The 13,638-nt window shown below is 43.8% G+C and overlaps 1 protein-coding gene across 1 annotated transcript in view; it reads right to left on the minus strand.

Annotated features, from left to right (window-relative positions):
* Positions 1–376: 376 nt before the first annotated feature.
* The window catches only part of LOC122544131 (uncharacterized), a 54,650-nt gene continuing 41,388 nt past the window's right edge, over positions 377–13,638 (minus strand). The window contains exons 14-17 of the mRNA XM_087981576.1: positions 10,147–10,260; positions 8,295–8,351; positions 2,545–2,656; positions 377–1,303 (exon numbers count right to left, since the gene is read on the minus strand). Coding sequence (XP_087837702.1) covers positions 1,266–1,303; positions 2,545–2,656; positions 8,295–8,351; positions 10,147–10,260 — 321 coding nt within the window. The 3' untranslated portion in view covers positions 377–1,265. The remainder of the gene's footprint in view (positions 1,304–2,544; positions 2,657–8,294; positions 8,352–10,146; positions 10,261–13,638) is intronic.

Consider the following 13,638-nt stretch of genomic DNA (forward strand, 5'->3'; position numbering starts at 1 on the left):
TGATCAGACACTCCTCGAGACAATTAGAATGTAATAACAGCACTGATCTGACGATAGGGCATGGCTTGGAAATAGCAAGCAGCAGCTTTCAGTGACCAAAGTGCGTGCACCAAGTTTGTAACTGAACTTAACATCGCCTGCTGTCCAGTCAGAAACACAAGGACATCGAGGTAGTGGAGTGGGTCCAGAAATCGAGTGTCAACTCCATGCCCCCAGCCAAATGGAAAAGCAAAGCTGCAGTATGCCTTTCAATTCAACACCCTGCTTTATCAAGCATTACTTTAGTAATGTTTCCAAAACCACTTCATCAGGCTGTCTCCTGTTGCTTGAACTGGTTAAAGTCTCAAATAAAACAAAACAAAAGTTAGGATATGTGTTTAATTGGTAACCTAAACTTTCAGTGGTGAGACTTGCGAAGAGCAGAGAAGGGTGAGGAGACTTTTAACAGAGCTATTAAAAATCAGCAAATATTTAACAAGGTAAATGGGAAGGGCCTGCTTTCAGTGATTACAGATGTGAAACAAGACAACGCTCATTGAAGGTAATTGGTGAATTAACCAAAGCCAACTTGACAGCATTCTTCTTCACGCTGCGGGTTGCTGTGTTCTGAGACACACTCACTGAAAGGGAAATGGAAACTCATGCAATGGGACCTCATCAAAAGAAATCAGGTCAATGTATGAAACCTCTGCAAGATTAAAAGTGTGGGACAAATTCAACAACACTTCAACAAGCTCAAAGATGGCCAAATGTGCCCCTCCTGAACTCGAAGTGTGTGATGTTACTGTACAGAACCACGATAACATCAGACAATCACTTGCAGACGTTACCTGACATGTAGAAACATATCAGGGAGGTTTTTGGAAACAATTTGAGGCACTGAAGGATGGCCCGATTAATAAAGGGGCATTTTCAGCAATCCAATCCTCTTGGCCAGCTTTACAGCTGAGGTTCATCTTGACAACATGAAGAGGTCAACGGTGATCAGTGCTGAGAGAGATCAGCCTTGACCCCTGTGACTAAGATAGTCATGTGGCCTATTTGCTTTTTAACCTCTTCTTTCCCTGTGCAATCCCAACTTCAATCGCTTCAACAGAAGAGGAACCTTTGGACTAAAATGGAACATGATCAGCTGGCGACATTTCTGGAGGGAATGAAGGATGTCCCAAACCAAAGAGCCACCTTGGCTTCAAGAGGGAGCTGCTGTTTCCATCTGCAATTCCAAACGGCAAACTGGTCTTTCCAGGATCTTCCAGTAGCAACATTCAACGTGGACTTCGGAAATGCAATTGGGATTTCCTGGCTAAAAATATTAATGTGGAGATTGTTTCCTGTTTTACTTCAAGAATGTAGCTTCAAGAGCAGCATTAACCTGCCCTCCCAGACCACCACCCTCCCTACTCACCCGAACACCTCTCCCCAAATTACCCAACCTCTCCACAGCACCAACCCTCACCGCAGTCACATCCCTTTGCACAGCTCTGCCCTCAGCACAGGCCTCGCATCCACTCCCACCTAACTGGCAGCAGTCCATACCTCCACAGAATGATTCCCACCTCCTACTCTCTAATCAGAAACCTTACATGTGTGCACCACCCACAAACAGAGTAGGTTACAGAAGTGAGGCAGGTTGCAAGAGGTGACAGAGACATGGAAATTTGTAGCAGCTGAAAGAGCACAGAGAAGAGGAGTTGCCACAGACAGGGAAGGTTGCAGGAGCCTGGAACAGTACAAGAGAGAGGGAGTTTTGTAGCTGTTGCAGGAGATTATAACATTGGGAGGTTCAAGGAGCTGCAAAGGTTAAAAAGATAGAAATAGTTGTTGGAGTCTGAGGTTACAAACTTGGAGATTTCAATGGGCTGAGATCACAGAGATAGGGGCTGGAGGAGGTTAAAGAGGTAGGGAGGCAGTGTAGGGGCCAAATGAGGTTATGGAGATAGGGAGGGTGTAGGGAATACAGGAGGTTATAGACATAGGGAGGGATGTAGGGTCTGGAAGACGTTACAGAGATAGGGAGAGGTGTGTTACCTGATGGAGGTTAGACACGGAGGAGTGTAGGACCTGTATGGGCTTACAGATGTAGAGAGCGTACAGGACCTGAAGGAGATTACAGAGAAAGAGGGAGCGGAGAAATTGTAAAGGCTGAAGGGGGTTACAGATATAGGGAGGGGTGTAGGGACTAGAGTAGATTACAGAGAAAGGGAAGGGTATAGGGGCTGGAGGAGTCTATAGAGATAGGAAGGGGTCTAGGGGTTGAAGGAGGTTACAAAGATAGGGATGGTTGTCTGACTTGAATAAGATGGTGGTTGGACATAAAGCATACAGAAATGCGGAGGTTTTATGGGACTTAGACTGGAAGATATATGCAAGGTGAAGGAGTAATAGGAGATCAGGAAGAATTAGGTGCCTGCAGTGGTCACTGTGAGGGAGTGACCTACTTGCCCACACTGCCTTTAGACACATACGTGCTGCTGAGCAATACTGAATGAGAGATGTGAAACTATCCACCACTCAAACACCCTCTGACCTTCCTGAAAAGCTTACCATGCACACTCTGAGCGAGGACTGAACAGTGAAGGAATAAAACGAAAAAGGCAATGATACATTCCAGGAAACACAGCAGCAAGAGGAAGAATACCAGCATCAATGGCCCCAACTGTAAAACACAAAAGTGGGACACTCCAATCACCACTCTTCAGTGTGGGACCCACCCCTCATCCTTTACTTCTTGAACTCTATTCCTGATCAACAATGCAAACCCAGCCTCTTTCACTGTCTCGCACTCAATCCCCACTTTATAAGAGGTAGACATCTCCCCGAGCCCTGCTTCCTTTCTCTTCTTCCCCACCCCATGAACTGTCACTGTCTCCTCTCGCCAGCAGTGGCCCCTTCACCCAATCACTGCCCTATCACCATCATCCAATCCAGTGCTTCAGACTTGAGTGCAGTCTCCAACTCTGACGTTTGCCCTTCTCCTACCGGAGCACTGCTCTACTGTCACGTCCTCCCTCTTCCAGGTACAAATCCAATCCCTTTGCTGTGTCCTGTACCAATTTCTAAGGAACATTTCTTACTCTCCCCGCTTTTTTTCGTCAGTATTCACAATGGAAGAGGGCAATGTTAGTGAGAATACGGAGATACAGGCTACAAGATTAGGTGGGATTGAGGTTGACAAAGAAGAGGTTTTAGCAATTTTGGAAGACCTGAAAATAGATAAGACCTGGGAATGGATGGGATTTATTCTCAGATTCTCTGTAAAGCCCAGGAGCCTTTGGCTTCAATTCTTATGTCATCGTTGTTGACAGGAGTAGTGCCAGAAGACAGGAGGACAGCAAATGCTATTCCCTTGTTTAAGAATGGGAGTCAGGACAACACTGGTAATTATAGGCCAGTGAGCCTTACTTCGGTTGTACGTAACGTGTTGTAAAAGGTTATAAGGGACAGATTTATAATCATCTGGAAAGGAATAATTTGATTCAGGATAGTCAACAGTTTTGTGAAGGGTGGGTTGTGTCTCACTAACCTTATTGAGTTCTTTGAGAAGGTGACAAAACAAGTGGATGATGGTAAGGCAGTTGATGTGGTATAAATGGACTTCAATAAGGCGTTAGATAAGGTTCCACACAGTAGGCTATTGTACGAAATAGGCAGTTTTGGGATTGAAGGTGATTTAATGGTTTGGATCAGAAATTGACTGGCTGAAAGAAGACAGAGGGTGGTGGTTGATGAGAAATATTCATCCTGGAGCTCAGTTACCAATGGTGTGTCCCAAGGATCTGTTTTGGGGCTAGTGCTGTTTGTCATTTTTATAAATGACCTGGATGTGGGCGTAGAAGGATGGGTTAAAAATTTGCGGATGACACTAAGGTAGAGTTATGGATAGTGCCGAAGGATGTTTTGAGTTATTGTGGGATATATATAAGATGCAGAGATGGACTGAGAAGTGGCAAATAGAGTTTAATGAGGAAAAGTGTGAGGTAGTTCACTTCAGAAGTAACAGGAATGTACAGTACTCGGCTAATAGTAAAATTCTTGGCAGTGTAGATGAACAGAGATATCTCGGTGTCCAGGTGCATAAATCCCTGAAAGTTGCCACCCAGATTGATAAGGCTGTTAAGGCAGCATATGGTGTGTTGGTATTATTGGTAGGGAGATTGAGTTTCGGAGCCATAAGGTCATGCTTCAGTTGTACAAGACACTAGTAAGGCCTCACCTGAAGTATTGGGTGCAGTTCTGGTCACTGCATTATAAGAAGGACGTGGAAGCTTTGGAGGGAGTTCAGAGGAGATTTACTAGGATGTTGCCTGGTATGGAAGGAAGGTCTTATGAGGAAAGGCTGAGAGAACTGAGGCTGTTTTCATTGGAGAGAAGAAGGTTGAGAGGTGCTTAATCGAGATGTGTAAGATAATCAGAGGGTTAGATAGGGTGGACAGTGAGAGCCTTTTTCCTCAGATAGCGAAGGCTAACATGAGGGGACATAGCTTTAAATTGAGGGGTGATAGATTTAGGACAGCTATCAGGGGTAGTTTCTTTACTCAAAGTAGTAGGGGCGTGGAATGACCTGCCTCCAATAGGAGTAGGCTTGCTGACATTAAGGACATTTAAATGGGCATTGGACATACATATGGACAATAATGGAAGGGTGTAGGTTAGGGGGCATCAGATAAATTTTCGCAGGTCAGCGCAACATCGAGGCCGAAGGGCCTCTACCTCGCTGTAACATTCTATGTTCTCCCCACATCTGACCTGCACCCCAACGCCAAGACTGTCTCTCACTCTTAAATCTGACATCTTGCTAGATTTCTTCCCCGATGACGTAACCATCTCTCTCTTTTCCCAGCTCTGAATTCTGGCTCGCTCTCTCTCTTCCCTCCAGCCTCTCTCTCTCTCTCCCCCCCAGCCTCTCTCTCTCTCTCCCCCTACCCCCCCCCCCCCAAACACCCCCTTATTCCAAAGCACTGTCTCCACTTTGTACCACTGACTCCTTCTCTCCCTCTTTGAGAACAACCTCCCTTTCTCTCAAGTATCTGCTTTCTATTCTTCTCTCCCTCTTTCTAAATCTTACTGTTGCCGAACACTCACAACGGAAGAGCTACTCACAAAGTAAAAGCTTGAGGTTAGTGGTTCCATCAAGTTGAGTGTGACAAAGTAAACTCCTGTACCGACAATAGCTGCGATACAGCTGACTATGTGCATCACTATTATTGCTTGTTTCTGCAGGAAGTTTAAACAGGTTACTTTGCAATCAGCTCATTATCAAATCCACTTACAACTAAGATGTCCTCTCCCTTCTGGAGGAACTACTAACTGCGCCTCTCCCCCCTCACCACGTCTTCCTGAAATCGTTGACCACATCAGTGTCTCTTCTCCAGCCCTCTGGACCCAAAGAATAGGGAAAGTACAGGAGGAGTTCATTTGGCCCACATGCATGTCCAGTCTCAATGAAGCAGTGACTCAACTAGCGCCCCTCCCTGGTCAACTTCCCATTGTCCTGTGCATTCTTCCTTTGCAGATAACGTCCTGTTGAATTCCTCAACTGAAGCTGTTGCCACCAAACTCCTGGGCACCTAATTCCGAATCCTAACGACTCAGGTGGCAAAAAGCTCTGTTGCTGTCATTTCTTTTGTCAATTGAATTCAATTTTCTTCTGATTCCTGATCAGTTTATTTGTATTTATTCTATCCAAATCCCTCATGCTTTCAAACACATTAGAAAGAGGATCCAAACTTCTCCAATTTATCTGCAAAACAGATGACCCTCAGCCCTGGAACTATTTTTGTGAACTTTTTCTGCAATCTTTCAGAAAAGTCTGGTGCCAAATGCACCAGCTGTGACCCAGTATTCTACACAAGTTGCCCTGTCCAAAGAATAACCATTAACTACTCTGTACTGCTTCTCGTCACTCAGACAATTTTGGATCCATTTTTCTGCTATTCCTTTATCGAGGGAACTCTTAGCTGCACACCACTGCAGAGACTTTACCAAATGCCTTTTGTAATTTCCCTAGTTAATTATTCTAACCCTGGATTGTTCCATGTACTTGCCCAAAGTAAACCTAAACCTTTCATGATAATGACCACCGTCCCTCAATGCTCTCCACTCAACACACCTCACTCCCAAGAATCATTAACCAAACTGACCGTTCGGTTGTCATCCATTTTAACTCCCTCTCCCATTCCCCCGATGACATGTCCATCCTTGGCCTCCTCTACTGTCAGAGTGGAAACCCTTTGTCAGGACTGGGGAGGGGGAGCCCAAATGTTATATGCCACCTAAGATGCTTACAGACCAATGGACTCAACATTAATTTCACCAACTTCAAAATCCCTCCAACCCCAACCTTATCCCATGTCTAACCCCATCCTTCCCCCCCCTCACCTCCCTGATCTGACCGAACCTGTCCATCTTCCTACTCACCGATCTGCTCCAACCTTCCCACTGACCAATCACTAAAACCCTCTACCTTCACTCACCTATCAAGTTCCCACCTACCTTTCCCCCATCCCCATTAACACCTCCCTCTACATACTATTGGGTTCCCCTCCCCCTCCCCAGTCCTGGAGAAGGGTTTCCACCCGGAACGTTGACTTTCCTACTCTTTGGATGCTGCCTGACCTATTGTGCTTTTCCAGTTCCACATCTATTGACTCTGACTTCCAGCATCCGCAGTCCATGTTTGCTCCATGTTTGCTTGACTGAAATTGTGCTGATTCTGAAAATTGTCCTGAACACATTCTAGGAACTCTGTTGTACAACTGTCCCAGTCCAAATCACATGATTAAAATTCATTATAATTACTCGACAATTCTTATATTTCTCCCTAATGTCCCTGTAAACTGGTGGTGGTTTATAGATAGCAATAAGCAATATAGCTGCCCTGTTTTTGTTCGCAGAAAACTAATTCAAACCTTCAATCCTCTGGATATCTCTTCCTTGTACTGCAAAATTCTCCTTAATAATCATGACTTTCCTCCACCCTTCTTTCCTGAAAATCTTGTATCCACAAATAGTTAAAAATCACACAACACCAGGTTATAGCCCAAAACGTTTGTTTCGAAGCACTAACATTAACAACCACCTGATGAAGGAGCAGCATTCTGAAAGCTAGTGTCTGTTGAATTATAACCTGGTGTTGTGTGGTTTTTAACTTTGTCCACCCCAGTCCAACACCAGCACCTCCAAGTCATGACAAGTAGTTATGCTTGTCCAGTTGTGTCCTACTGAGGGCCAGGTTTCAGTTATACCCACAACATTAGATTTCCATGTGCCTATAACTCACCAGTCTTATTTACCTCACTCCACACATTCAGATATATCCTCAGATAGACATTATTCCTTTCCACTCAGCATGAAGCAACAACTATTTTGGTCTTTGCTCTTTGTACAAATCTCCGTCCACTCCATCCTTCCCATCTCAGCTTTTCAGCTGATCTTTCTATACACTGTTCTCTTATCTACTCACCTGATTTTCTTTTGGAAGACTCTGAACTTTCAATCTAACTCTCTGTCTTTGACATTCAATGGAATTGTCGCATATGAATCTCCCATTACACACGTGCTGAGGGCTGACCAATGATCTGTCAAAGCCACAAGCTCTCCCTGCGTGAAGGACAAGCTCATAGATAACATGACGTACTAACTCCACGGTTGACAGACTTTCCCTGCACATTGGCATCCTTCTTTAATATCACTTCTAGGTTCCCATATACCAAAGCTAATTCAGTTCAAATGTTCCCAGACTCATCCAGGAAGAAAAAGGATCCTGTTTCAGTTGCGGTCCAGTCTACCAGGGCCTGCTCAGGTCCCATTTCCCTTGAATTTATGTTCCTGTCCCAGAAATCAAAAACACTCCTCTCCAATACATTATCTTTCCAGCCACTCACTTATCTATTTTACGCTCGTACTACCACATTCACTTAAGCATTATATTGCAAAATAAAATGGAAATAACAACTGGGCTTGGGTCAGTTTATATCGTAAATTCCCACCTGGAGGATTTGAGAAGGGGATCTTCAGAGCTGAAAATGTGTTGCTGGAAAAGCGCAGCAGGTCAGGCAGCATCCAGGGAACAGGAGAATCGACGTTTCGGGCATAAGCCCTTCTTCAGGACCGAAACGTCGATTCTCTTGTTCCCTGGATGCTGCCTGACCTGCTGCGCTTTTCCAGCAACACATTTTCAGCTCTGATCTCCAGCATCTGGAGACCTCACTTTCTCCTCAAGGGGATCTTCAGGACAAACTGTGACCAGGTCGTGCAACACAATCCCAAGAAGTTAAAATGTTAAAAATACTTACGAGGTGGATATTCGCGGTGTTTATAATGTCCACCACCAGTGATCCTGCTATGATAAACTGTGGGATAGAAGTACACTGTGTAAGAAACATTGGTGGTGTAACAATAATTGTAAACTGAATATCAAAACACTTTGCAGCATACTCTGTATTTATAAATACATATGTAAAGGATTAAAATGTATGTGTACAGCATGAAGTAGCAATTATTTTGTATAAGTCTCCACCCATTCCATCCTCATCACAGCTTTTCAGCTGATCTTTCTATACACTTTTCTCTCAACTACTCACCTGATTTTCTTTTGGAAGAGTCTGAACTTTTAATCTAACTCTCTGTCTTTGACATTCAATAGAACTGTCACATATAAATCTCCCAATACTCACATGCTGAGGGCTGACCAATGATCTGCCAAGCTCTCCCTGCCAAAAGGACAAGCTCACAGATGCCAAAGGAGCACCATCGCTTGTGAGTGCCCATCCAAGTGACACACCATCCTGTCATGGAACTATATGGCAGTTCACTCATTGTCTGTGGATCAATATCCTGGAGCTCCGTTCCTAACAGAACTGTGGGCATACCAACACCCAAAAATCTATAGCAGTATAAAATCACAGCTCATGAGCACTTTCCCAACAGCTGTTAGGAAGGAATAATAAATACTGATTTAGGCAGCTACCTCCACATGCCTTGAACAAACATATTAAGAAAATTACTTTGATCACTATCTGTGGTAGCAAGTTCCACATCTCACCACTATGACTTGAACCTCTCCCTATCTGACCAGAAACTGAACTGGACTACCCATGCTGCAAAAACAGGTCAGGGGCTAGGGATTCTGTGTGAGTACTCACATCTTGTCTCTCCAAAATCCTAGTCATTATCCAGAAAGCACAAGTAAGAAATTTGGTGAAGTACTCTCCAGCAGACCTGGATGGGTGCAATTCACACAACACTCAAGAAATTCAACACCATCCTGGACAAGCAACCCGTTTTATTGGTGCCCCTCCCATTACTTAGAAAATTCACTCCCTCACCACTGTCACTCACTGGCAGCATTGTGTACCGTCTACAAGATATTCAGCAGTAACCACCAAGGAACTTTCCAAAGCTGGCATTTCTACCACCTAGGAACACAAAGGTAGCAAAAGCATAGGAATACACCACATACAACTTGTCCTTCCAGGCGACGCATCATCCTGACATGGAATTGCATCTACATTCCTTCACTTGCCAGGTGAAAATTCTGGAATTCTCTTTCTAATAAACACCCCAATGACTGTGGTTCACCACTAACTTCTTTGGAACAATTCTGCACAGGAAATAAATGCTAGCCCTAGCTAGAGGCTGACATTGCATGACTGAAGGAAAAAGATGATGTCTCTGCAATGACAGCTGAGAAAAACGTTGTGGATTTTAAAAATCAGTTATGAATGTAGGAAATGCTTAAAATATTCAGTAAGTCTGGCAGCATATTTCCTCTTGTCAACACCATGAGAACTTTACACCTTCCATTAAGTTACGTGCATAGAGAAAAGGAGTTCCAGTTTGTTTAAGGTCTTCCAATAGGTGTTCCAGAATTGGCCTTTGAAGACTGAGATGAAGTGACATTCCCGTATTCACAGGGCTGTGAATCTTTGAAATTCTCTAGCCTGGAGATTTAGGGGTATTCAACGATTGTGTTTATTCAAAGGCTGAGCTCTTTCGACTCTGAGCCAAGGGTTATGAGGTTTGGGTGAAACAGTAGAAGCGAGAGAGAAACCAGCAGTGATCATACTGAATACTCTTATTTTTGCTCTTGTGAATTTCTTTGGCCTTTTGAGTGATTTGTCAATATCGATAAGAAAACAAACGCACCAAAACTCCTGTCCACCAGGGAATCCCGATTAAAACAGCAAAGATGTAACTTTCAGTGAAATTCAGGGAAATACTGAACACCACCTGAGTGATTCCAATCATTATCTCGGTGATCTGCAAGAGAAGAAGAGTTCAGCTGTAATTCCACACCAGAATGTTAAGTTATTCAAATGGCAGGGAGACAATAGTACAGGTTTAGCAACAAAAACTCCTGGGTGAGACAGATAGAAATTATCATCCAGGATTTGGGTGAGAGAGAGAGAAACATTAATTAGAGTTCATGACAGATGAAAACATGAGACTATAACACAGAGGAGGTGTGAAACCATTCAGGATTTGTGCGTGACAGGAAAATATCAGGCAGGATTTGTTTGAGTTCCTCAGAATGTGAGGCTGTTACTAGTGGAGTACAGAAAGGGTCAGTGCAATATACATATTTTATATATATATGCTTGGATGCGCCGACCAATTATAATATTTTCCAATTTGCTGATAGCACCAAACTGAGTTAAGGGGACAAGAAGGGGACAGGGGAAGAGGGAGCAAGCTGTTTGGAAGGTGCAAAGAAGCCTCAAGAGGACTTTGACAGGCTTAGTAAATGGGTTGGAACATGACAAATGACATATAATGTAAATAGAGGTAGATTATTCACTTTGGTAGAATAAACTGAAAGACAGAATATTTCTTAAATAATGATCAGTTGGGAAATGCCAATTTCCAAAGGAATCTGGGTGGCTTTCTTGAGAAATCATTAAACGGTAGCATGTAGGTGCAGAAAGCTATTATAAAGGAAAACAATTCATTTTGAGAGAATCTGAGGACAGAAGAATACAACCACAATTGTCTAGAACCTTAGTGAGACGTCATATTGAGCAGTGTGTAGAGGAAATACTTGCCAGGGAGGGAGAACAATGTAGGTTTACCAGATTAATCCCTGGGATGATGGGATGTTTACATGGGGAGAATGGGAAACTAAGTCTGAGTCTGCAGAATTTCAAACAACAAGAAGTGATCTCATTGTAACTTAAAAATTCTTCCAAGGGCTAGATGGTGACATCTTGAAAAATGTCCATATTACAGAGGAGAATGTGCTGGATGTCTTGAAATGCATGAAGGTGGATAAATCCCCAGGACCTGAACAGGTGAACCTTAGAACTCTGTGGGAGGCCAGAGAAGTGACTGCTGGGCCTCTTGCTGAGATATTTGTATTGCTGATAGTCACAGCTGAGGTGCTGAAAGACTGGAGGTTGGCTAACGTGGTGCCACCGCTTAAGAAGGGCGGTAAGGATAAGCCAGGAAACTATAGACCAGTGAGCTGACGTCGGTGGTGGGCAAGTTGTTGGAGGGAAGTCTGAGGGTCAGGATGTACATGTATTTGGAAAGGCAAGGACTGATTTGGGATAGTCAACATGGCTTTGTGCGTGGGAAATCATGTCTCACAAACTTGATTGAGTTTTTTGAAGAAGTAACAAAGAAGATTGATGAGGGCAGAGCAGTAGATGTGATCTATATGGACTTCAGTAAGGCGTTCGACAAGGTTCCCCATGGGAGACTGGTTATTAAGGTTAGATCTCACAAAAATAGGGAGAACTAGCCATATGGATACAGATCTGGCTCAAACGAAAAAGGCAAAGGATGGTGGTGGAGGGTTGTTTTTCAGACTGGAGGCCTGTGACCAGTGGAGTGTCTCAAGAATCAGTGCTGACTCCACTTCTTTTCGTCATTTACAGAAATGATTTGAATGTGAACATAAAAGGTATGCTTAGTAAGTTTGCAGATGACACCAAAATTGGAGGTGTAGTGGACAGCAAAGAAGGTTACCTCAGATTACAACAGGATCTTGATCAGATAGGCCAGAGGGCTGAGAAGTGGCAGATGGAGTTTAATTTAGATAAATGCGAGGTGTTGCATTTCGGGCAAGCAAATCTCAGCAGGATTTATACACTCAATGGTAAGGTCCGAGGGAGTGTTGCTGAACAAAAAGACCTTAGAGTGCAGGTTCATAGCTCCTTGAAAGTCAAGTCGAAGGTAGATAGGATAGTGAAGAAGGCGTTTGATATGCTTTCCTTTATTGGTCAGAGTATTGAGTACAGGAATTGGGAGGTCATGTTGCGGCTGTACTGCAGATTGGTTAGGCCACAGTTGGAATAGTGCGTGCAATTCTGGTCTCCTTCCTATTGCAAAGGTGTTGTGAAACTTGAAATGGTTCAGAAAAGGTTTATAAGGACGTTGCCACGGTTGGAGGGTTTGAGCTACAGGAAGAGGCTGAACAGGCTGGGGCTGTTTTCACTGAAGCGTCGGAGGCTGAGGGGTGACCTTATACAGGTTTACAAAATCACGAGGGGCACGGATAAGATAAATAGACAAAGTCTTTTCCCTGGGGTTGTGGAGTCCAGAACTAGAGGGCATAGGTTTAGGGTGAGAGGGTCAAAGATACACAAGAGACCTAAGGGGCAATATTTTCACGCAGGTGGTACATGTATGGAACGAGTTGCCAGAGGAGGTGGTGGAGGCTGGTACAATTGCAACATTTAAAAGGCATTTGGATGGGTATATGAATAGGAAGGGTTTGGAAGGACATGGGTCGGGTGCTGGCAGGTGGGACGAGATTGGGTTGGGATATCTGGTCGGCACAGACGGGTTGGACCGAAGGGTCTGTTTCCATGCTGTATATCTCTAGGACTCTATGACTGAAGGATGAATATACATAGGATTTCAATGTGTATTACCTCTGGAACCAGCAGCCATAATCTCAAAGGTCTGTTAAGACTGAGATGAAGAGGAATTTCTTTATTGAGAGAATGGTAACTCTTCACAATTCTCTTCCCCAAAGGACTGTGAAAGCTCAATCATTAATCAAGTTTGAGATAGAACTGGTTTGACTTCTGGAGTGTAATGTCATAAGAAATGTGGAGAAAGTGTGGGAAAATGATATTGAGGACATGGTTAGTCATGATCTGCACGATTGAGACAGACTCGATGTACTTACATTTCAATGACAGATCAAGAAAAAACGTCATTTCGAGTTTGTTGTGGGAAACAGTGAAATATCAGGCATGACTTTAAAGTTATGGGAGGATAGCAGACGGGACCATGTCAGCAAGAGAGAGATATGAAATAGCTTTCATCCGTGAAAGAGGGAACTATTAGGCCAGCTCTGTGACAGAGAGAATATCTGACACAGCTGGAGAGAACCATCAGAGGTTGATGTGCTCGAAAAAGACATTATGATACATCTGAGTTAGCTCAGTTGGCTGGACAGCTGGTTTGTTATACAGAGTAACAACAAACAAGTTTAATACCTGAGGCTACAGTGAAGGACATTCCTTCTCAACCTCTCCCCTCAAATGACTCTCAAATGACAGAGCAGCTCGAGCGCCTGGCAGGAACTTTTAATTTGACGTGACAGGAATTGTGTGAGAGAGAAAGAAATATCAGAATGTGTGAAAAGCAGGAATATCAGTGAGGGGTTATGTGTGAGAGACAGGAATA

The sequence above is a fragment of the Chiloscyllium plagiosum genome, unplaced genomic scaffold, assembly GCF_037043375.1.
Source record: "Chiloscyllium plagiosum isolate Xiang-an unplaced genomic scaffold, Cpla_swu_hap1 HiC_scaffold_40, whole genome shotgun sequence".
Taxonomy (NCBI): Eukaryota; Metazoa; Chordata; class Chondrichthyes; order Orectolobiformes; family Hemiscylliidae; genus Chiloscyllium; species Chiloscyllium plagiosum.